At 44.7% G+C, this 25,441-nt stretch overlaps 1 protein-coding gene across 6 annotated transcripts in view; it reads left to right on the plus strand.

The window, feature by feature from the left end:
* KIF21A (kinesin family member 21A) overlaps positions 1–25,441 on the plus strand; it is a 303,313-nt gene that overhangs the window by 89,346 nt on the left and 188,526 nt on the right. For all 6 annotated transcript variants that reach the window (XM_082254436.1, XM_082254439.1, XM_082254440.1 and 3 more), the window contains exons 3-5: positions 13,687–13,869; positions 16,559–16,708; positions 18,419–18,553. In XM_082254436.1, the coding sequence (XP_082110562.1) occupies positions 13,687–13,869; positions 16,559–16,708; positions 18,419–18,553 (468 nt within the window). The remainder of the gene's footprint in view (positions 1–13,686; positions 13,870–16,558; positions 16,709–18,418; positions 18,554–25,441) is intronic.

Below are 25,441 nucleotides of genomic sequence, written 5' to 3' on the forward strand. Positions count from 1 at the left end.
TGCATTTGGTGGGCACTGGTAGGCTGCATTTGGTGGGCACTGGTAGGCTTGCACTTGGTGGGCACTGGTAGGCTTGCACTTGGTGGGCACTGGTAGGCTTGCACTTAGTGGGCACTGGTAGGCTTGCACTTGGTGGGCACTGGTAGGCTGCACTTGGTGGGCACTGGTAGGCTGCACTTGGTGGGCACTGGTAGGCTGCATTTGGTGGGCACTGGTAGGCTGCATTTGGTGGGCACTGGTAGGCTGCATTTGGTGGGCACTGGTAGGCTGCATTTGGTGGGCACTGGTAGGCTGCATTTGGTGGGCACTGGTAAGCTGCATTTGGTGGGAACTGGTAGGCTGCATTTGGTGGGCTCTGGTAGGCTGCATTTGGTGGGCACAGGTAAGCTACATTTAGTGGGCTGTGGTAAGCTGCATTTGGTGGGCACTGGTGAGGCTGCATTTGATGGGCACTGATGAGGCTGCATTTGGTGGGCACTGATGAGGCTGCATTTGGTGGGCACTGATGAGGCTGCATCAATGCATTCATCTCTTGTATCATATCCGCAGTCTCTGACCATCTCTTGTATCATGTCTGCAGACTCTTACCATCTCCTGTCTGGGAGCTCTGTCTAACAGACTCTCTAACAGATGCCCTCTCTGTGTCCATTAGAGAGACCGCCCCCCCCCTCCAGTTCTCATTAGAGTACTCTGCTTCTCTTATTGTAATTTGTGTATTGTTAAGAGATCGTGGGAGGGTTCCGGGGTAAGGAAGACTTCTTAGGGGAGCATCTCTGTGTTTGAGCCATTGCCATAGAAACATTTGTAAAGGGGAGGAGTTAGTAAGATGACCACACGGGGGCGCCAGAAAAATTTCTGCACCCAGGCGCCTGTGACCCTAGGATCGGCCCTGATAGGGGGCGAGCACGCGCCGCCGGAGGCGCGCTCCCGTCATTCCCTAAGCATCCTGCGCGTGTGACCGGCGGACCCGATGTCCACCGGTCACTCGCGATCGTCGGGTGGAGAGGGAGAAAGGCAGGCGGCTAATGTAAACACAGCCGCCTGTCATTCTCCCCTGTGTAAAAGCACAGATCATACGGTCCTGCTATGTAGGACCGTTGATCTCTGCTGTTACACACACAGCCACATCCAATCACAGTTAGAAACACGCCCCTAGGGACACACTTAACCCCTCCTTCTCCAATAAAGTTAACCCCTTCCATCCCAGTGTCATTTTTACAGTAACAGTGCATATGTATAGCACTGATTACTGTAGTAATGTCACTGGTACCCCCAAAAGAACAATAAAAATGACGACAATTTTTCCCTTAGTTAGTAAACGCAATAACTTTTGCGCAAACCAATCAAAATACGCTTTTTGCTATGATTTTTTTTTTTACCAAACCTATGTAGCAGAATAAAAATTGGCCTAAAATGTTAAAAAATTTTGATTTTTACATTTTTTTTTTGGGGGGAATTTCATATAAAAAAAATGTGAAAAATATTGTTATTTTTGCAAAATTGTCGCTCTTTTTTTTGTTTATAGTGCATGATCAAAAAATCGCACAGGTGATCAAATACCACCAAAAGAAAGCTCTGTTTGTGGGAAAAAAAGGACGTCAATTTCACATTTGGGTACAGCGTCGCACGACCGCGCAATTGTCCGTTAAAGTCACGCAGTGCCGAATCGCAAAATAGGCCCTGGTCAGGAAGGGGGTAAAATCTTCCGGGGCTTAAGTGGTTAAAAGTAATATGCATACACACACACGTAAACCCCTGTATATCCCCCACTTTCTTTACACTAACAACCTTTTTTAGCTGTCTTCTGCTTAGGTTTTCTTTAAGGTGATTTCATTGCATTTATGCAGGATTTCATGGCCCAAATTGCCAAATTTGAGTGCTGATTCTGTCTGCAGAAGCTATAAGCGTACCTCAATGCCTTGTCCTCATCTAGCATGTCCGCAACTTTAAAGAGGAAGTAAAGCCTGTAAAAAAAAAAAAAAAATTATTTTTGGTTGCCTGCAAAGTAAATGCATAATGTGCTAGTATGCAATACTAGCACATTATGTGACACCTGCAAACGAAGCCCGCGCCATCCCCGCTGGAGGCCGCATCCATCTTCACCCGTTTTCCTTCCTGGTCTGCGGACTCCGGCTTTGCTACTGGCTGGAGCCCCATGACTTCACTCTTGCGCATGTGTGCGGGAGCCACCTGTTACGGCACAGGGCTCTGAAGAAATGGCACGGGCGGCCGTTCATTCAGAGTGCATGCGCCGGTGACCTTGGCTGCATTCAATGTAAATATTTCCTAAATCATGTAAGTTTAGGAAATATTTACAGTACCTATAGGTAAGCCTTTATTATAGGTACAAACACCACAAGGGGGTATACAGCCTCTAAGCCTTCTGCTGTGGAAGCTTTATTTGAGGAGTCTAAAGTCTTTAACAATTGATGTTCTCACTGAGGAGTCGCAAGGACCTGCCACAAACCCCAGGCCTAGCAAGACAATTTTGGCTCTTAGGCTGGCCATACACTATACAATTTTCCTATTCAATTTCCTTTAGATTTACCTTCAACTATGTAGTGCAAAGGGCCTGCCTGATTGCATACAAATTGAAAGTGTTTAGGTTTGACCTTATATTAGATGGTTTTGGTAAATCTAAAGGAAAGTTGAACAAGAAAATTGTATAGTGTATGGCCAGCCTTAGTGATATGGTACATACCAGCTTAAAAATGAAAAACAGCCTGTAGCTTCTACTTGTGCTATTACTAGCCTGGGATCACTTAGAGCCCTTGAGATTTCAAAAACTTTTTTTTGATGCATTTGTTACTTTCGGGAATCCTGTGTGGAGAGTAGAAAACAAATGAAACTTTCTCTTACGTCCTCCGACAGTCGCCGCCTCTTCATATTCGTCACAATGGGGTATTAGACTTTTCTCCGAAGGAGTAGCTAGGCAACAGAATATGTTAACATTAAAGCTTTTAACATATCCCACCCTCAAGGGGTGGTCCCCTCAGTCAATACCCTCCTACTGCCTGCAACCATATCTCAGTTTCAATGTCTAGCTTGTCAGGAGTAGCTGGTTCTCTCTGTGCTGGGGCTTTGTGCCCCAGCCTCTTTCTTCTTTTTTGATTTTTTGTTTGAGTTTTTTCTCTCTCTTTACTTAGCTGTTCTTTTTGTCAGCATTAGTTAGTTCTTCTGACGAAGAGGATCATGCGGGCTGGGTCTCGGGCTGATCCCCCTGGTCGCAGGTCGTGGATCAGTGGCTTCCCAGCCTGCCATCGAGCGTTCAGCCAGGTAACGCTCCTGGCGCAGTGAATGACCCATCCCTGTTCGGTGCAGGGATGATTGGTGAGGTGGCTACCTCACTGGACGCTGTGCGGTTTCTTAACCCCCATTTTGTGCGTCTTGTATGCGACTCTCCCTGCCTCATGTGCAGCGGCTTGTTCGTCTGTGCGGGTCCCCCACGCCATTGAGAGGTAAGTGTATCTATGTGGGGACCTGTCTGTCGAGGGGGGGGTGTCAGTCTGGGACTGTGTAACCTGCCTCTGTTCTCACTGTTTGTCTCCCTATCACTCTGCTGCGGGCTGCAAGGGGGGGGGGGGGGAGCTGTGTGACACTGTCTGTGTCAGCCTTGTTCAGTGTGAGAAGCTGTGTGGCATGTTTTGTGGCATGTTGGGGCACGATACAGCGATCGCTGCGGCGATCTGCCATGTTTTTTTATATGGATGGTGTTATGTGCATGACTGTACTGTAGGAGCGGCGGTTTCGGCGCCAAACGGCGCCATTTTGCCTGCACTCGCTCCGGCCGCATGTTCTCCATGCAGGCGGCCATTTTCTTGTAGCCTCCCATAGGCTTTAATAGAGCGCCCTGGTTTCATCACTTCCTCTTCTCCTGGGTGCACCGATCGAGGCAGCAGCAGCGGCAGGGGTCTCCTCAGGTTTTATCCTTCTGTTCTTGCTATATCCATTGCCTGTGTTCAGTTTATTGTCCCTGTGGGGGTCTCATTGTGCTTGTGTGTGGTGCGGTGGGCTGCGCTCGCCGCGCTTGTTAAAGGGGCAGTTAACCCTTTATTCTCCGGCATATCATATTGGGGCAATGGATTCTCAGGAGGGCAAATTTCCTGCCACCTTGGTGGAAAGCCAGGGGACCGCTGTTTCCCCCCCAGGGGGGGATTTGGCCACTATTGTGGCTGGCCTTGCTGCTCAGGTGCAGATGCTGGTGGCTGCTCAATCTACTAAAAGACCCAGAGTTTCTGTTTCCTCTGATTCTGAGGGTGAAGGTGATGGGGCTGTTATAGCGGGGGTCTCCTTATCAGGGTCCCGCTCCTCCCTGGATCTCGTGGGGTCCGAGGTGGAGGCTGAGGTTGAGGGGGTTGATAATTCTCCCCCTGGCTCGCCTGAAGAGCTTGCAATCATGGATGAATTGATTGCTTCCATAAAACAAACGATGAAGTGTGTCCCCCCGCTGCCTTGGCGGCTTATGGGACGCAGAGAAAACGCAGGACGCCGCAGGTTTTTCCCTGCAATGATGATTTTCAGCGCGCTGTTAAGGAACAATGGCACAATTTACGCAAACCTTTTGCTGTGCCAAGTAGGTTCAAGCTGCGTTATCCTTTTTCGCCTTCCACTGATGAACGGTGGTGTGTGCCACCCCCGGTGGATCACGCAATTGCGGTTTTGAACAAATCCACTGCGATTCCTGCAGAGGATTCCCCGGTGTTCCGTGATGCCACTGATAGGAGACTGGAGTCTCTTGCCCGTCATACTTATTCTGTTACGGGTTCGATGCTTAAAGCTCTGTTTGCCTCTCTTATGGCGGCCCAGGCTGTCGCAAGTTGGACGCAGATGCTTAGGCGCGTCCTAGTGACCGATTCGGCCTCGCCGGCGACCCTGGATATGGTGGATCAAATCCACCAGGGTGTCATGTATCTGTGTGATGTGGACTTGGACTTAGTCCCGTTGGCTGCACGTGTACACAGCGTGGCGGTGTTGTCTCGCCGCCTGGTTTGGTTGAAGTGTTGGTCGGTGGACCAATCTTCGCGTAAGACCTTAGCCAATCTGCCTTATGATGGGTCTCGCCTTTTTGGGGAGTCCTTGGATGCGTTGATTAAGGGGATCACCGGAGGTAAGAGCACTCTCTTGCCCCATTTTCCCAAGGCTAAGGGGGCTTCTGGGAAGAAGCATGCTAATTTTCGGCCTCCTCAGGGGTCCTTTCGTGCCTTTCGGTCGCACTACAAGGGCAAACCGTTCAAGGGACAGGGCTCTCAAAAGAAGCCCTGGTCTGGTAAACAGAAGTCCGGTCAGTCCGGACCCGCTGCCCATAACAGTACGGCCTGAAGGGGCACCCTCACCCAGTTTTGGGGTGGGGGGACGCTTGCTCGGTTTTCTTCAACCCTGGTTGGCCCGCATGCGGGACCGGTGGGTTCAGGAGATTGTTCGATCTGGTTACAAGATCGAGTTTCTCTCTCGGCCGGAGAGCAGATTCTTTCCCTCAAATCTTCAACTGTCTCCAGAGCGTTTACGGGACCTGCACCTGGCGGTGCGAGACCTGAGGGCTCAGGGAGTGGTGGTTCCGGTGCCTCATCGTTACAGATTTCGGGGGTTTTATTCCAATCTGTTCACCGTGCCCAGGAAGGAGGGCAAGGTTTGTCCGATTCTGGACTTGAAGGCTCTAAACCGCTCTGTGCGGGTTCGCAAGTTCCGCATGGAATCCCTGCGGTCGGTGGTGGCTGCCCTGGTTCCGGGGGAATTCATGGCCTCCATCGATTTGAAGGATGCGCATCTTCACATCCCGATTTTCGAGGGTCACCAGAGGTACCTTCGATTCGCCATTGCGGAGGATCATTACCAGTTCGTGACGTTACCTTTTGGTCTCGCCTCGGCTCCACGGGTTTTCACCAAGGTGCTTGCACCGGTTCTGGCCTTGTTGAAGGCCCAGGGCATCTCTGTCCTGGGGTATCTGGACGATATTCTGGTTCGGTCTGCGACCAGCCAGGGTCTGGAAAAGGACCTGTCTGTCACGATGCAAACTCTGCAGGAGTTTGGTTGGACGATAAATTTTCCAAAGTCGACACTGAGTCCGTCGGTTCGTCTTCCCTACCTGGGAATGATCCTGGACTCGGTTCAGGCGAAGGTCTTCCTGCCGGAAGACAGACTCAGGACTCTTCAGGAGGAAGTCAGGTCCCTCAGGGACGTTCCGCACTCGTCTCTGCGGACGTGCATGAGATGTCTGGGATTGATGGTCTCGGCCTTCGAGGCGATTCCCTTCGCCCAGTTTCACACGCGGGGTCTCCAATCGGAGATCCTGTCCAGGTGGGACGGGCGACCTCAATCTCTGGATCTTCTAATCTCGTTGGGCCATCGCACCAGAAGGGACCTTCTGTGGTGGCTCCAGTCCCCGATGGTGTCGGGGGGCAAGTCTTTTCGTCCTATCTCGTGGACGGTGATCACCACGGATGCCAGCCTGTCGGGCTGGGGTGGTGTTCTGGGCGTTCTGTCCGCCCAGGGAACTTGGTCGGAGGGGGAGTCCTCCCTTCCGATCAACATTCTGGAATTGCGTGCGATAAATCTCTGCCTTCATCATTGAACGGACCGGCTGCAGGGCTGTCCGGTCCGGGTGCAGACGGACAATGCCACGGCGGTGGCCTACATCAACCACCAAGGGGGCACCAGGAGTGCCCGAGCGGCTCGAGAAGTGGCCGACATTCTGTCTTGGGCCGAGACTCATGTCCCAGCGATAACGGCGGTTCACATTCCAGGGGTGGAGAACTGGCAGGCGGACTATCTGAGTCGCCAGACCCTGGATCAGGGGGAATGGTCTCTCCACCCGGCTGTCTTCCAGATGTTGTGCGCGAATTGGGGTCTTCCAGATGTGGACCTGTTCGCGTCTCGTCTCAACAACAAGGTGAGAAGGTTCGTGGCAAGGACGCGCGACCCTCGGGCAGACGCGTCGGACGCGTTAGTGGCCCCGTGGCATCAGTACAAGCTGATGTATGCGTTTCCACCGATTCAGTTGCTGTCCAGGTTCCTTCACAGGTTACACTCGGAACGCAGCACGGTGATTCTTGTGGCGCCGGATTGGTCTCGCCGGTCCTGGTACGCAGACCTCGTGAATCTGGCGGTCGACGCCCCGTGGCGTCTGCCTCTTCGAGACGATCACCTGTCTCAAGGGCCGATATACCACCCTGCTTTACAGTCGCTGGCTTTGACGGCCTGGCTGTTGAGACCGAGGTCCTGAAGGAGAGGGGTCTCTCCCCTGAGGTCGTTCATACCTTGATCAACGCGAGGAAGTCTTCCTCGGGGAAGGTTTACTACCGTACTTGGAAGGCCTATTTTGCCTGGTGTGAGTCCAGGGGGTTTTCACCCCGCACGTACTCGGTTTCTCGAGTATTGTCCTTCCTTCAAACAGGTGTCGATCAGCGTTTGGCGCTGGCTACGATAAAGGGTCAGGTGTCTGCGCTGGCCGTTCTTTTTCAACGTCCCGTGGCTTCCAACTCCTTGGTTGGCACTTTTTGTTCAGGGTGTGCGGCATCTGGTTCCTCCTAGGAGGGAACCTCTGCCTCCTTGGGACTTAAATCTCGTTCTATCTGTGTTACAACGTGCTCCTTTTGAACAGATCAGGGAGATCTCGTTGCCTATGTTGTCCAAAAAGGTCGCCTTTTTGGTTGCGATCACTTCGGCTCGCAGAGTGTCGGAGCTGGCGGCTTTGTCCTGCAAGTCTCCGTATCTGGTTATTCACTTGGATAAGGTGGTCTTGCGACCTAATCCTTCCTTTCTCCCGAAGCGAGTTTCAGAATTCCATCTCAATGAGGATATTGTCTTGCCTTCGCTGTGCGCGAAGCCTAAACATCCGAAAGAGGTGAGGCTACATTCTTTGGATATTGTTCGGGCGATTAGGGTTTACCTTAAATCGACTGAGTCTTTTCGAAAGACGGATTCTTTGTTTGTTCTTCCAGAGGGTCCTCGGAAGGGCATGGCGGCGTCGGCCTCTACCGTCGCCAAATGGATCAGGCAGACCGTTGAACAGGCATATGTCTTGCAGGGGAAAGTTCCCCCTATGCCTGTGAAGGCGCACTCTACTAGATCTGAGTACGTCTTGGGCCTGTCGTCATGGGGCTTCTGTAGCCCAGGTGTGTAAGGCGGCGACCTGGTCGACCGTACACACTTTCACAAAATTCTACAAGGTAGATGTTCAGGCATCGGCGGATGCTTCCTTTGGCCGCAAGGTTCTTAGTGCGGCTGTTCCCTAGGGTCACCTGTTGGGATCCCTGGCTGTTGGGATATGTTTTTTATCCCCTGGTTATTTGTTTTTCCTGGGTTGTTGCTCCTGTTGAGCAAGTTTTTTTCCTATTGCCCAGCTGGTTTCCTTCCTTTGGTAAGGTTCCTTTCTTTGATGCGGAGACTGCGTTGCCTTACGGCGCGGATGCGTTTCCCACCCCTCATGTTTGCACTGCTTTGGGACGTCCCCATTGTGACGAATATGAAGAGGCGGCGACTGTCGGAGGACGTAAGAGAAAACGGAATTTTTGTAAAATCTTACCTGTAAAATTCCTTTCTCTGAGTCCTCCGACAGTCGCCGCCCCCGCCCCTCTTTTGGGGTTTTGGTTATATACTCTACTGCTATTCCACTGAAACTGAGATATGGTTGCAGGAAGTAGGAGGGTATTGACTGAGGGGACCACCCCTTGAGGGTGGGATATGTTAAAAGCTTTAATGTTAACATATTCTGTTGCCTAGCTACTCCTTCGGAGCAAAGTCTAATACCCCATTGTGACGAATATGAAGAGGCGGCGACTGTCGGAGGACTCCGAGAAAGGAATTTTACAGGTAAGATTTTACAAAAATTCAGTTTTTCACATACCCAAACACTTGGCAGCTCCATACCCATTTGAGGAGTCCTTTTATTAAGAAGTGGGACATTCCCACTGTTGGTCTAGCATTGTCCTAAATTATTAAAGCACTGACTGTTTATGTAGAGGATTTGCCAGTGCTAAAGTATCCCATAGATAAAACTCTGGAAATCCTTTCTAAAACTCTAGTTTGTAGCCCTTGCCGAAGGGGACACATCTGCAGGTTTGGGGTATTTAGAGGCCAAGGGTTTGCTTTTGAAACACTGGGCCTCTGAATCCCCCAAACATGCAGATGTGTCCCCTTTGGAAAAAGGGTGCATCCCACTTTCCATAGTAAGGGAACATCTGTTAGCCTTTGCAGCCATCTGCTAAGACATCGTCTCTGATGCCTCATAATTGGAGGGGATTTTTATGGGCTACACACTAGAATTGTGCTCTCACCCTTCTCCCCAGATCATGTCTTCCAACTTTCCTGTGTCTTTGATTAGATTAGCAGACCATCAGGCAGTAAGTTTGCAGAATTAGGGGGTAATTGGCTCATTTCCTGTGGCAGAAACATTTCAGGGATTTTATTCCAACCTTCTTCATAGTTCTAAAACTCACTGGGGACATTTGTCCTATCTTGGATCTGAAAGTTTTCATTCAGACCCATAAATTCTGCATTAAATGCACTGGGTCTGTCATAGCCTCCTCTATTATGGAGACTTTCTGGCCTCTGTGGATTTGATGGTCCCTATTTCTCAGCACCTTAGTGATTTGCTTTGTTGCGAGTCCCCAAAACTTCCTGTTTGTCGGTTCTTCCGGACCCTGTGTGTTCAGCAAGGTTTTAACCCCTGTACTTGCCTTATTGCGCTCCCAGGGTATCCCCATAATAGGTTATCTGAAGAGAGCAGTCAACTCAAGCTCTGGGTAACAATGTGGCAAAGAATAATAAAACCCTAAAAATCTTTGGTTTGATCCTAAACCTTGCGTTGGAGATTTGGAGCTTACATTCAAGACGTGGACAGTTAACCTGCTGACTTCATCCTACATTTGGACATGTTCCTGGACCTGTGACACAAATGGACACTGGATGACTGTGAACCACATTGACTTCAGTGGATGAGTTTGACAGACATTGATGCTTGTCCAACATGATGTGTTTTTATTTGCTGCAGCTGTCAAGCTAAGCATTGTGCTGATTTAGCTACCATGGCAGGTATTAGTTGGGTGGTTGGAGGGGGGGGGGAGGGTGATAAAAGTCTAAATCAACTTCCTGTTTTTGCCACTTAAAAATTAAGTTATGTAAATTAGACCTTAGAGAGACTCCCCTTCCCACGCTTACTCACAAGGTTGCTTTCCTTGTTGGCAGCACGTTTGCAAGGCGTATGTCTGAACTCTTGACCTTGTCATGTAAAGAACCCTTTCTGGTCTTGCGCAAAGACAAGTTAGTATTAAGGCCTAGAGTCTTTTTCTCTTCCTTAGGTGGTTTCAACCTTTTGGATATACACAGACAAAAACAAAAGCAGAGAAGTGCCTCTCAGTGCAGTATAATGGTGTATTTTAATAAACCCCACAACAGGGCTACTTACAACAGATGAGTAAAAAACAGGCATATCAATAAGTGTAGGTTCCGGAACGCCATTTGGGGTGGGGTTTTTCCCTACAAATGGAGATTTATTTTGGTGGTATTTGATCACTGCAAGGTTTTTTCTTTTTTGCTACACACATAAAAAAAGACCAAAAAGTTTGAAAAAATATATATATTTTTTTGTTTGTTATAAAATTTTGTAAATAGATACGTTTTTTTTTTTTCCTGTACTGATGGGGTGGTATTGATGATGAGGCACTAAGACGCTGATGCTGGGAAACAGCGAAAGAAAAAGAAGGGTGATGACGGAAAACAAAATAGATAGCATCATTGAAGCAATGAACATAAAGTTCATGAACATTTTGGGATGTTACTAATCCATCTGGGGTGGTGGCAGCTGGTGTAGTGTAAAAAAGAATTGTCAGCGGTCGGTTTTGTATAATTTTTAGCCTGAATGGTGGAGCCCATATAGTAAAGTTCTAGGTCTGAAAAGGCTAAAGAATGGTTATGAACAAATGTCATCAAAAGGCCTAGGGGGTGGTTGTTGCAGTATCTGTCATAATCCTCCACTTGGGATGGAGTACAGTCCCAGATGATAAGGATGTTATCAATAAAGCGACTATAAAAAAACAATATTGACAGCCAAGGGATTGTTTTACCAGATGTGTTTTTTCTTCCAAAAAGCCATGGTCAAGTTGGCATAGGAGGGTGCAAAATGTGCACCCATAGCAGTGCCATGAATCTGCAGGTAGTAATCATTATCAAAGGTTAAGTAGTTGTGTGTCAGATAAAAGGATGTGGCTTCCAGGACAATGGTGGCCTGTCCTGGATGTAACTGGGGGTCTTGAAACAAAAAGTGTTGTTTGGCAGTAAGGCCAACCTGATTTGGGATGAACGTGTATAGGGAATTCACATCCAAAGTGCCCAAAGGTAATGGCTCTTCCAGGAATATGGTCTAAGGAGTTCCAGGGGGTGAACCCCATCTCTAATATGTGTGTTCTTGTGCTAGTGGTTAAAGAAAGGCATAAATATACTGAGAAAAACCACTGGTAATGCGGTCTATGGCGGCAACTATGGGTCTACCTGGAGGGTTGGTTTGATGTTTTTGTACTTTGGGCAGATGGTAAATGTAAGGTGTTTTTGGAAACTCCTTGCAGAGAACAGAGGACTCATATTTACTCCATCAGTCAAAGCTGAGGAGACCAGTTGTTTTGCTTCTGCCTTAAATTTAGGTAATCGATCTTTAGTTTATTTTAGGCTTTCTCCTCCACACATGGACTCCTGTCAAATTCCACCCGGCGGTACTAGCCGCTCCTGTGGCCCGCTCCAAATGGCATTCCGGACCTACACTTATTGATGTGCCTGTTTTTTTTAAGTAGCCATGTTGTGGGGTTTTTTAAAATACACCAGCTTACTGCACTTAGGGGCGCTTCTCTGCTTTTGCTTTTGTCACTGTGTATATCAAGTGTCTGCTAAACTCCACTAAGTAGCCTGCCCTAGTGCCCTGGACATTTTTGAGCTTACTATGGGCTTATACTTTATAACTACACTTATACTACGCATATTCGGTATTATGACCAAGCCTATGCGCCTATAACCTCCTTTTCTTGTTGGTTTCAACCTTTTATCTCAGTCAGAACATTGCACTTCTATTCTGTCCAGCACCATTACATCAGAAAATTTCCCTTTAATTGTCTATATGTAATTATTTTGTGCTGTATGTGCCTACCTTGCAGTCACAGTTTCCATTAGAACGACTGATACTCTTAGTCAATCCAGATGTTCACTGCAATGTGGAACCAGCTTCCTGCTCCACTGTTCTCAGTAGCTCAGACAGACTATTGTTCAAGCCTGTGGTCTAAGGCAGTGGTCCTCAACCCTGGCCTACAGGGCCCACTAACAGGCCAGATTTGCAAGATAACTGAAATACATCCCAGGTGATATAATTTGCTGCTCAGTGATTGCAGTACTCTAGTCTGCATCTCCCCAAGGTAGTACTTAAAATCTGGCCTGTTAGTGGGCCCTGAGGACCGGAGTTGAGGACCACTGTTTTAAGGGATCGGGTTCTGCCCTTTCCTGACGAAGCACATCCTACTTGATTTGTAGGCATTTGGGCTTTTCAGCATCAGGCAACCTTTCTAGGTTTGCAAGGCACCATTTGGTCTTCTGTCACACGTTCTTTTTTGCCAGGGGGACATTCAGGTCCATCTGATACGAGCCTCTTACGTAGGGCCCTTTTGGCAGCTCTTTGAGCTACATGCAGTCCTCCGTTTGTTTCCTTTTTGTTTTTCTAGGTCTGTGTTAGTATGTTTGTTTGTTTGCTGTGTTTTCTACCCCTCAGTTGAACTGCATTTAGGTGTTTCAAATGTTTCAAATGTCTATAAATCTCGTGTCCCTCAATAAACCGGAGTCTATTGAGGAACACAGGCCCCACCGTTCTGTGCTTTTGGTCTTGCTCTCAGCACTGCTTTTGCTAAAAAGCTGGGGCATGTGGAGACTGGGAAGGATTATACCAGGCTGGCCACTGTTTTTTTTTTTTGTGTCTCAGTTTTCAAATCCTCCTGTAGGCGATCATAAAAGTCAAATGTCTGAATTCTGTATCCCTCCGTGAACTCAAAAAAATAAGGTTTTTATGTAAAAATTATATATTTTTTAAACTGCTCACAGTAGTTTTTATTACTCTTAAATAAATTATATAGGTAAATAGGAGTTGTGATATGAGGATATATGTTTTAAAAAATTTTTTTTCTGTTAGTTAAGCTGTATTTCTTGATACAGTTATATAAAATTACAGATTGTCCGTTTTCAGGTTCTGTTTTGTCCAGCTATACAATAAATCATCTTTAAATTCTTTTTCAATTTATAATCTTTCTGTTCACGATGTACTGCTCATCTAATAAATCTTATTTTCTGCAATTTGCAAAGTTCTTATTTAGAAGGATAAGTTGAAACCAAAGGTAGATTTATTTAGATTCATTACATCTGCAGGGTGTTTTGTTCTGCAAATACATTCCTGACTAAATCTTGCTTCTAAAATTCTTTCTTGTTTCCACAAGTCAGATAGTTTTTGTTTTATTCATACAGATAACTGGTTACTGTTCATACAGATAAATGGTTAACCGATTGTTGGTCCTGTGTCATTAAAAATTATGATGTGATTTGGGTGTGGCTTGGCGTGTAGCGACACAACTAAACACATGGGTTTCATTGAATTTATGAATGCTTTCCAAATGCCATAATGTAGTGTGTGTAATCTGTTAATATTTTATGTTTCCTCTAATCCAGACAGGAGCTGGAAAAACCTATACAATGGGCACAGGGTTTGACATGAACATAACAGAGGAAGAACTAGGAATTATTCCTCGAGCTGTCAAACATCTCTATAGAAGAATTGAACAGAAACAACAAGCTGCACTGGAGCAAGGTCTTCCTCCACCTGATTTTAAAGTTAACGCTCAGTTCTTGGAGGTTTGTTTTATTTATTTTTCTTAATCAGGAAAATGGCCCTTAAATCCAAGCCCACAATAACCCATGCCAGCTACTACACTACACTAGACTAGACTAGACTAGACTAGTGTAGTAGCTGGCTTGGGTTGTTGTTGGCGTGTGTTTTTAAGAATGACCATTCTGCTGTCCTGAACAGTCATTCACAACATGAACAATAAGGAGTGATAAATATATGAAAATTACAATCCTATAAATACACTCACCCTGCGCTAAAATAAATAAAAAGGCACAAGAATAAAATCAATAGTACCGACTTGACGTCAAAGCAGCTGCTATAAAGGAAAGATCAACTGCAAAAAGGTGTCCGATAATATTAAGAGGCAAAATAATATATTCAAACACTAGCAGCGCTATATAAACAAACTGAAGAATAAAATCCAAAGTCCTTAAATTGGTATTTCCAGGTCATGTGGTAGGTTGGTTAGACACAATCCTTTATCCCAGGGAGGGTGTGAGGGGTCCTGGCCGTAGCACCTGATTTCCACCACCACTTTGTGCTCCCCCCCTATTCTTAAAACTCACCAGAGGATGGTGAATCAAGATCCTTCAAGGGACTCCACCACTAGATTACAGCATTGGACACTGGACCACTTTTCCTCTATTAGCTGTACACTCTCCTCCGTTGCCAACAGACCATGTAAGTGAACAGAGTGGGGCGACAATAGTGTAATTCCGCCAATGACGTTTATTAAACACTAAAAACAACAAAATGTAGCCCCGCTCCCCTCAGGATGTCTACTTACAGGAGGTAATAAATAGTGAAGGCATTGAGTAGAAATGTAATGTAAATTCCGCTGGATCACTCTGTACCAAACCTTGTGCAATCTGGAAAGAGCTCCAGGCGTGTATGTAGATTTATAAATAGCTTACGACCGCGCCGCGCACACGGGCTCTCTGTGGAAGTCGGAGGACGAAACGCGTCAGAGCCGTAGTGCGCGGTCGCATAAGGACATCTACATACACGCCTGGAGCTCTTTCCAGATTGCACAAGGTTTGGTACAGAGTGATCCAGCGGAATTTACATTACATTTCTACTCAATGCCTTCACTATTTATTACCTCCTGTAAGTAGACATCCTGAGGGGAGCGGGGCTACATTTTGTTGTTTTTAGTGTTTAATAAACGTCATTGGCGGAATTACACTATTGTCGCCCCACTCTGTTCACTTACATGGTCTGTTGGCAACGGAGGAGAGTGTACAGCTAATAGAGGAAAAGTGGTCCAGTGTCCAATGCTGTAATCTAGTGGTGGAGTCCCTTGAAGGATCTTGATTCACCATCCTCTGGTGAGTTTTAAGAATAGGGGGGGGAGCACAAAGTGGTGGTGGAAATCAGGTGCTACGGCCAGGACCCCTCACACCCTCCCTGGGATAAAGGATTGTGTCTAACCAACCTACCACATGACCTGGAAATACCAATTTAAGGACTTTGGATTTTATTCTTCAGTTTGTTTATATAGCGCTGCTAGTGTTTGAATATATTATTTTGCCTCTTAATATTATCGGACACCTTTTTGCAGTCATTCACAACAGCACAAGCTGACAGCAGGTATAACCGTGCTCTCCTGCCTCTGATCCAAAATAGCAGGCTGCAGGTGTATGTTTTGGTCTGTAATCGGTAGCTTTTTGTGTAGTGAAAAAAATTGAAAAGGAGGCACAGGGCTGTACTATAAATGGCAGAGCTGGATATTTTCCCGGGTAGATATCAGGCAGATTTTTAGGAGGAGGGGGCAGGGGTTGTGTCGGCTGTGAATGCTCCCATAAGGTCCACAATTAGGGCTTCGTCCCGGGGTGGAGTTCCAGGGTGCCCTATCAATAATAAAAATGTAATGTTTTTTGAAAACCCTGCAGAGATTTGAATGGGACCAAGTGAAATGTGTACTGGGTCCCCTGGAAGGTTAACAAGCATTTTATGACTCGGATAGAAGGTTCTTTAATTCCCCTCTTTTCAAGGTGGTTAAATTATGTACAAAACTCTTGCTTTTAAAATGAGCATTATATTTGGTGATGGGTAAGCCCTAAGATACCTTTTTCCTGTTGTGGCCCACTATGTGGGACCTTCTCTTAGTGCCATAATATTAGGTACAAATTGTGCTAATATTGCAACATCCATATGGGTACAAGCAATTGCTGGTGAATGAAAGACGACCTATAGATTTCTGCCTTAAGGCCCGTACACACGTAGCGATTGTCGGCCGTAAATATTCGGCCGCTGAACGATCGGCCGATTGTCGGCTTGTTAGTATGATACTTCCGACAACCGACTGCGACTTTTCGGCCGAACAGAATCGGGTGTGCAGGCTATAAAATTTTTGTTGACCGTCACCAGAACGGCCGATTGTTCGCCAGTCAGTACAGAATTCGGCCGACTAACAGCAGATGAGCTAGACTGGGCATGCTCAGAGAAGAAAAAAGAAACGGAAAGTTAACCATCACATGATATCACTTCTGCAATCGGCTGTTGTTGGCCGACAAAATTCGTGTGCAGTCTTTAGCACTTTTCAACCAACAGGACAGCACCGGACAAAAGGCGGCCGATCGTTCGGCCGACATTCGGTACGTGTGTACGGGGCTTTAGAATCAGTATTGTACATGCATTCCATTTTTGGCAATATGTTAACAATTTTTTTTGCACATACACTGTTTTATTTAGCTTTACAATGAAGAAGTACTTGATTTGTTCGATACAACACGGGACATTGAGTCCAGGAATAAAAAATCTAACATCAGAATCCATGAAGATTCAACTGGTGGAATTTATACAGTTGGAGTCACAACACGTAATGTGGCATCAGAGGCAGAGGTATGTTTTTTTGTTACTGTTAAATATTAACTAATATTCTTTAGTAGTAAAGATGACATGCAACAACTACATATAAAGTTTTTTTCAGCCTTTTGCTAGTTCTTTGTTTGTTCATTATTAAATGTGCGCAATTATCTGCTGGCCTTTTTATTTACTATTCACGTATATCAGTCTACATTTTATCACCCTCAGTGCTAGCTTAAAGTATAACTAAAGGCAAAACTTTTTTCTTAGTTTTGAAAAAGTGTAGATGGATTAGAACGCCTATCAGTTTTTATTGCTGCCTGTGTTCCCATTAGGGAAATTCTTCCAACGGGGAATCTAGTGACCGTGAGGGGGGAGGGGGCAGCTGAAGCAATGAATTCCCTTAATTTGCTGGGTTTTCCTTTCACTTCCTATTTCGGCTAGGGGACAGAAAGTGAAGATAAATCTCCGTAATGGGACACACACAAAAAAAAAAAAACTGACTGGTTGTAGCCCTCCATTACTCTATCCAAAATGTAAAAAAGTTTTGCCTACAGTTCTACTTTAGCACTTTAAGCATGATTAAAAACCTCCCCCTGTAAAGGATCTATGAAAAGTCTTACCTAAGCACTTACAGTTTCCAACTTTGAATGCTGCTGGCTCCTGCTCGGTGTGGCTTCCCTGAACTTCTAGTCTTCACAGGAAAGAGTAACAGTGGACAGTGCAGTCTGGAGTCATTCCATTAGCTTGGGGGTGGAAGGGAGGAGTAGGAGAGTGCTTTGCCACTGTGGGGCTTCGATTGATGCACACAGTGTAGGGAGAGACAACTCTAGTCCCTGGATCAGGGGATGGCTCCATAGGATGCTGCAAGAGAAAGAAGCCACCCTGATCACCAATCATGGCACCAACTTAAACTTTAAAGCGGGAGTAAACGCGTATGTATGATTTTTACCTATAGGTAAAGCCTTTTAATACGCTTACCTATAGGTACAGTAAATATCTCCTAAACATGCAATATTTAGGATATATTTACTTTAGATGTAGCGGGTGATGTCACCAGCTTATGCGCTCTGAAGGAACAGCATGCTCGTGCTGTTTCTTTAGAGCCGTGCCATAAACAGTCACTCCAGCGCGCATGACATCGCTGGCTTAGCCGTTGATATCAGCAAAGCCTGTGAAGATGGAAGCTCCTTCAGCGGTGACAGTGCGCTGTTGGTGAGTTTCTTTTTCAGGCAAGTATGTCATTATGTGCTAGTATGTGATGCATACTAGCACATAATGAATTAAACTGCCTGGTGCCTTTTTTTTTTTTTTCCCTTTTTTTTAATGCGGTTTCCCACTGCTTTGGCATAGGCTAGGGTTAAAAATATAAAGACCGCTGCATACTCAGTATGTGATTAGGTCAGCTGCTGAAACTGCCTAAAAAACTGAGGGTGTACTAACACTTGGTTTGAAAATATGTTATCTAGATAGTTTACGATACGATACTTTTTTTTTTTTAAAGAGTGTGTTCCTGACACTTATCGTTTTTTTTTTTTTCCTAAAACACTTTCTTACAATCCATGTGTTAGTTTCAGAAGGAACTGCTTGAATTTTATGGAGAAAGAACCTTTCTAGTCCTCGATTGTGATTCATTTTGTAAAGTGCTGCGCAAACTGTTGGTGCTGCTTAAATCCTGTATAATAATTATAATAGTAATAACAAAAAACCTCAAAACTAATATCGTTTTTTAATTTTTATTTTCAGATGCTGCAGTGCTTGAAATTGGGTGCCTTATCTAGAACAACTGCCAGCACACAAATGAATGTGCAAAGTTCACGCTCTCATGCCATATTTACAATCCATCTATGTCAAAGCCGCGTGTGTCCCAAATTTGATGCAGTATGTTTATCTTTGCAATGTTTTATTTTTAGATTTTGTGTAGATAAAAAGTTAGGGCTGTTTAGGGTCACCATACACATTACAGTCTGACCATACAATATTTGTACATCCAGCTTTAGATTTACCAAAACGATTTAATGAGTACTTACAAATTAGGAAAGACATTGTACTGCATAGTTTTCAGTAGATCAGATTGTAAAGTGTGGAGTGAGCGTTATTTACCTATGTTAGAGATTTGGTACAACTAAAAATTTGATTTGATTGGACACTAAAGAGTTCTGTAAAGTTTAAAGTTAAAGCAGAACTGTAGGCCAAAAAAAACTTTTATTTATTTTTTTTTTTTTAGTTTTGGATAGAGCAAGGGAGGGTTAAAACCCATGTCCCATTGCTGAGATTTCCCTTCACTTCCTGCCCCATAGCCAAACAGTAAGTGAGAGGAAATCTGTGAAATTCCTAGGGGACCCCCAGGCCACCAGAACCCCTCTAATACTTTTCTGAGGACAACCCAAGTTTTGGGATTTTATTTTACTTTCAATGATAATGGTAAACAGGACAAATACAGAGGGTGAATCTCCTTAACGGGGGCACAGACAGCAGGAATACCTGGCAGGTGTTCTGATCCATCTCCACTCTATCCAAAACTTAAAAAACTGTTTTACCTTTAGTTATACTTTAAATACATCAAGGGGGTGAATAAGGTTCAGGAGGGCAGTATTGTCCATATGAAACCAAAATCAACAACACGGGACATGACCTCAAACTAACTGGAGGAAAGTTCAAAACTAACCTTAGAAAGTATTATTTTCTTGAAAGGGTTGTTGATACTTGGAATAGACTCCCAGCAGAGGTAGTGAAACAGTCAACAGTAAATGGCTTCAAACATGCTTGGGACAAACATTGATCCATGCAACAAAAAAGTTAATTAAATTTTCAAGGGACTACGGTATACTGCTGATTCCTTGTCCATATACTCGCTCTCTGCTTATACTGGTAATGTTTTACCCATTAAGCGGAGTTTATTGCATGATGTTATGCCTGTTATACTTCTTTTTTTTTTTTTTGAGGGGAGCTATTAACCACTTAATGCTGACATAACGCAGATATGCATCCTTTGGCTTCAAGGGGTTGTACCGGGGTGATGCCTGCAGCTGCAAGCATCACCTCAGTACCGTTTTTAGAGAGCGGACGGTCAGCTTTTAGCTTTCTTGTGATGACAACTGATTTGGCTAAGCAGCCGCTGAGCCGTTGTCCCCTCCCCCTGCTTGTGATACCTGCCGCCTTCCATCACTCTGCCCTAGTCTCCTGTCCCAACAAGAGACCCGAGCGACCAGCCGGCATATCCGCCGGCTGGCTGGAGACCCAAATAAAGCTGGAATTGGCTTTGATCGGGTCTCGAATCTGGTAACCCGGAAGTGATGTCATGACATCACTTCCAGTTACTGGAGCCTTAAAGGTGCCAGATTTAAAAAAAAAAAAAAAAAAAAGACAGCATTTAAAACAGCCAAAAAAAAAATATAATAAAATAAGAAATTTAAAGTGCCCCATCCCTCCATGCTCGCGCTTAGAAGCGAATGCATACATAGGTCGCACCCACAAATGTAAAGAGTGTTCAAACCACACGTGAAATATCGCCGCAATCTTTAGAGAGAGAGTAAGAATTCTAGCACTAGACCTCCTCTGTAACTCTGAATGGGTAACCATTACATTTTTTTAAAGGGTCGTCTATGGAGATGAAGTACCATAGTTTGTGGCGCAATTTTAAAGCGTGACATGTTAGGTATCAATTTACTCAGCATAACATCATCTTTCACATTATACAAAAATTAGGCTAACTTAACTGTTTTATTTTATTTTTTTTTAATTCATGAAAGTGTATTTCTTCCAAAAAAAGACATAAATATTGCAGCGATCACCATTTTTATTCTCCAGGGATTTTAGTAGAAAAAAAAAAAAATATATATATATATATATATATATATATATATATATATATATATATATATATATATATATATATATATATATATATATATATATATATATATATATATATATATATATATATATATATATATATATATATTAGGGATGCACCGAAATGAAATTCTTGGCCGAAGCCGAATAATAATGAAATGTTTGGCCGAATACCGAACGCGGTGTTTCGCATTTTTTCCATTTATTTTGCCAATTTTTTGTCCTCTCTCTTGTCCTCTCGTGTCTCTCTCTCTCTCTCTCTTGTCCTCTCACTCTCTCTCTCTTGTCCTCTCATGTCTCTCTCTCTCTTGTCCTCTCATGTCTCTCTCTCTCTCTCTCTTGTCCTCTCATGTCTCTCTCCCTAAATGTTACTGTAGGGAATGGGATTCAGTGCACACTGCAGCCTTGTACCATAGGGTTAATGTTAGTGACACTGTAGGGATTGGGAAGGATGCAGGCAGCCTTGTAAATTTTAATTGCAGATACAGGGCACTGGGCAGGTCAGGGTTAATGTGGTAACATCAATTACTCAGTGACAGTCAGTGTCAGTGTGGACTCGATCAGATTATACAGTGACAGACAGTCTCTCATAGTGGTGGTAGTAGGAGGCTGGAGGTGGACTAGTAGGAGCCTGGAAAGGAGCACAGCCGCATACATACATTACTCACTCGTGCACTGCAGCCCGCCCCACACATTCAGTGAGTCTTACTCTCCTCCCTAGTTTTTTCAATGGCACATTCAGGAAGCCAATCACGCCGTGAGTAGCGGCACAGCGGAACCAATCAGGTGTGCAGGCACGCGTGATTGGTTCGCTGTGCAGCTAATCACGGCGTGATTGGCTTCCTGAATGTGCCATTGAAAAAACTAGGGAGGAGAGTAATGCCCCATACACACGTGCAGATTATCTGCAGACTTTTGTCTGCAGACTTACCAAAACCATATAATATGAGGTCAAACCTAAACACTTTCAATTTGTATGCAATCCGGCAGGCCCTTGCACTACATAGAAAAGGTAAATCTGCAGACAAAAGTCTGCAGATAATCTGCACGTGTGTATGGGGCATAAGACTCACTGAATGTGTGGGGCGGGCTGCAGTGCACGAGTGAGTAATATATGTATGCTCACCGCTGAAGTGTCCCGGCTTCCCCTGCCTAACACGGAAGTCTGTGAGTCGTCCTGTTCTCCTCCGAGTCCCTTCCCCCTGTAAATATCGTGACCTCGGCGATATGAATATCGCCTACGGCCACAGAACGATAGTCAATATCATATCGACTATCGTTCAGCCCTATTGTTCGGCACAAAATTATTCGGCCTTTTGACTTATTCGGCCGAACACCGAAAGTGCCATTTTTTCTATTTTCGGCCGAATAATGTTCGGCCGCCAAATATTCGGTGCATCCCTAATATATATATATTTTATTTATATATATATATATATATATATATAATGTGTGTGTGTTTGGGGGTTCAAAGTAGTTTTCTAGCAAAAAATACTGATTTTTTAACTTGTAAGCAACAAGTGTCTGAATGATTTGGGGATGAAGGAGTTCAGTAGAACTGGAAATTTGCCTTCTTCCTCTGCCTGAGATGTTTTCTAAGATGACTTAGTCCCTGATTGTATGTTACTGTTGATTTTTTTTTTTCTTTTTTTATAGTCTGTTACTATTTGTATAAATTCGATAAAAAAAGACAGTTGGAAAAAATAAATACAAACCGTATTAAACCAAAAAGGAAAAAAAAAACTGTCAGACTCCTTGGACCACTTAGCCTTTTTTCTGCCGTCACTTTTCTAGGTTTCTATGTACATTACCGTTCAAAAGTTTGGGGTGACTTACAAATGTCCTTATTTTTTTAAAGCACTGTTTTTTGCAATGAAGATTACATTAATCAGAAATACAGTCTAGACATTGTTAACCACTTACCGCATATCAACGTACCGGTACGTCGGGTAACTTTGCGGGGTTATACCGGGATGATGCCTCTAGCTAGAGGCATCATCCCGGTACCGTGGTTTAAAGCCGACGGTCGGCTTACCGTTGGTAACGACCGATGCGGCTCGGGAGCCGCTTGATCGTTACCCGGGTGAGCGGGAGGGGACGTCCCCTCCCGCCGCCTTCCGTGGCTTTGTTCGGGGCTCCCGTCCCACCGGGAGCCCCGAGCACCCAGCCGGCACGTCCGCCGGCTGGATGGAGTCCCGATGAATGCCGGAAACGGCATTGATCGGGTCTCCGATGACGTAACCCTGAGGCAGCGTCCATGACGTCACTTCCGAGTTACTGTGCTGCAAAAGGCAGCAGATTTGAAAAACGGCTGTATGCAAAAATGCCGTTTTCGGCGTTTTGCATACAGGGAAGTGTAGTGGATGGGTCTAGGGTCTTTTAGACCCTCGATCCCTCCATAAAGTGTACCTGTCACTACATATTGGTGTCACAAGGGATGTTTACATTGCTTGTGACAGCAATAAAAGTGATCAGATTTTTTTTTTTTTTTTAAAACCTGTAATAAAGTTAAAAAAAAAGAAAAAATAAATAGGAAAAAAAAAATTTAGCTGCCCCCGTCACCGTTAGCTCACGCACAAAAAAAATGTATACGCAAGTCGAGCCGCGAATGAAATCGCTGTTCAAACCACACATGTGAGGTATCGCCGCGATCGCCAGAGCGTGGGCAAGAATTAAAAAAAAAAAGAGCTACACTCTAACTCTAAAGCGTTGCAGATTGAGATCTCTATTGACCGTAGTTTGTCGCCATCCCACGGGGGGGCGCAATTTTAAACGGTATTTATTTACTCGGCGTGACATCATCAAAAAATACTGGTTTTAACTTGTAAACAAAATAGGGCTGGGGCTTAAGTGGTTAATATGGTAAATGACTATTGCAGCTGGAAACGGCTGCTTTTTAATGGAATATCTACATAGATGTATAGAGGCCCATTTTTTAAGCAACCATCACTCCTGTGTTCTAATGGTACATTGTGTTAGCTAATCGTGTTTAAAAGGCTAATTAATGATTACAAAACCCTTGTGAAATTATGTTCGCACAGCTGAAAACTGTTGTGCTGATCAGAGAAGCTATAAAACTGGGCTTCCTTTGAGCTAGTTGAGTATCTGGAGCATCAGCATTAGTGGGTTCGATTATACTTTCAAAATGGCCAGAAAAAGAGAACTTTCTTCTGAAACTCGACAGTCTATTCTTGTTCTGAGAAATTAAGGCTATTCCATGCAAGAAATTGCCAAGACACTGAAGATTTCCTACAACGGTGTGTACTACTCCCTTCAGAGAACAGTACAAACTGGCTCTAACCAAAATTGAAGGAGAAGTGGGAGGACCCGGTGCACAACTAAGCAAGAGGACAAGTACGTTAGTCTCTAGTTTGAGAAATAGACACCTCACAGTTCCTCAACTGGCAGCTTCATTAAATGGTACCCGCAAAACGCCAGTCTCAACGTCCGAGTGGCAAAGAAAAAACCATATCGGAGACTGGCCAAAAAAGGAAAAGGCCAAAAAAGGAAAAGACTAAGATGGGCAAAAGAACAGACATTGGAAAACATTGTTATGGACAGACGAATCTTAAGTTTGAGGTGTTTGGATCACACAGAAGAACATTTGTGAGATGCAGCGCAAGTGAACGGATGCTGGAGGAGTGCCTGACGATGCTATCTGTCAAGCATGGTGGAGGTAATGTGATGGTCTGGGGCTGATTTGGTGCTGGTAAAGTGGGAGATTTGTACAAGGGATTTCGAATAAGGAAGGCTATCACTCCATTTTGCAGCGCTATGCCATACCCTGTTGACAGCGCTTGATTGGAGCCAATTTCCTCCTACAACAGGACAATGACCCAAAGCACACCTCCAAACTATGCAAGAACTATTTAGGGAAGAAGCAGTCAGCTGGTATTCTGTCTGTAATGGAGTGGCCTGCGCAGTCACCAGATCTCAACCCTATTGAGCTGTTGTGGGAGCAGCTTGACCGCATGGTATGTAAGAAGTGCCCATCAAACCAATCCAACTTGTGGGAGGTGCTTCAGGAAGCATGGGGTGAAATTTCTTCAGATTACCTCAACAAATTGACAGCTAGAATGCCAAAGGTCTGCAAAGCTGTAATTGCTGCAAATAAAAAATTATTTGATGAAAGCAATGTTTGAAGGCCAAAATTATTATTTCAAATAAAAATCATTATTTCTAACCTCGTCAATGTTCTGAGTATATTTTCTATTCATTTTGCAACTCATTTGATGAATAAAAGTGTGAGTTTTCATGGAAAATATGAAATTGTCTGGGTGACCCCAAACTTTTGAACGGTAGTGTATATCCTAAAAAACTATTTTGCCTTATTTGCTCCCATTTTGAACTGATGCTAGACCATTGAAAGTGTTTTGTTATATCTGTTTCATAAGTGCAAAAAACAAAACTGTTGATCACGTCAGATGTCTAGTGTGCTAATAAATTCCTGTTCTCTCTGCTATGCCGACTTTTAGGTTAGCATTGTTTTCAGCTCTCTGTAGACTACAGAACACCTCATGCCTAGGGAGATAAGGAGAGGGGAAGGTGTTTTATAGTCTTGTTGAAGGCTGAGAACGCTTCTCCAAAGTTAATACAGTATGGTGAATGAGCATTGTCACCCTAGGGCAGAATGTGTGTAACTGGAAGGGTCACGGTAAAAATAAAGGAACAAAGCTTGAAAATAGAAACTGGTAAGCTGCAATATATTACATTTTTATTCTTGGGTTTAGATACCCTTTATATGATAAATATGTAGAGCGAGGCAATTACGATCACGAGTTATGCATATCTCCTCTTCAGTTTTAGGTACATGGAAAGTAATTGAACTCTGTATGTCCACCCAAAGCTGAAGTGTTTCAAAGTAGTTCTTGCAAGAAGTTACAGAGCTAGAACATTATTTTTTTGTTATATATT

Source organism: Pelophylax lessonae (assembly GCF_965119305.1).
Source record: "Pelophylax lessonae genome assembly, chromosome: 4".
Lineage (NCBI taxonomy): Eukaryota > Metazoa > Chordata > Amphibia > Anura > Ranidae > Pelophylax > Pelophylax lessonae.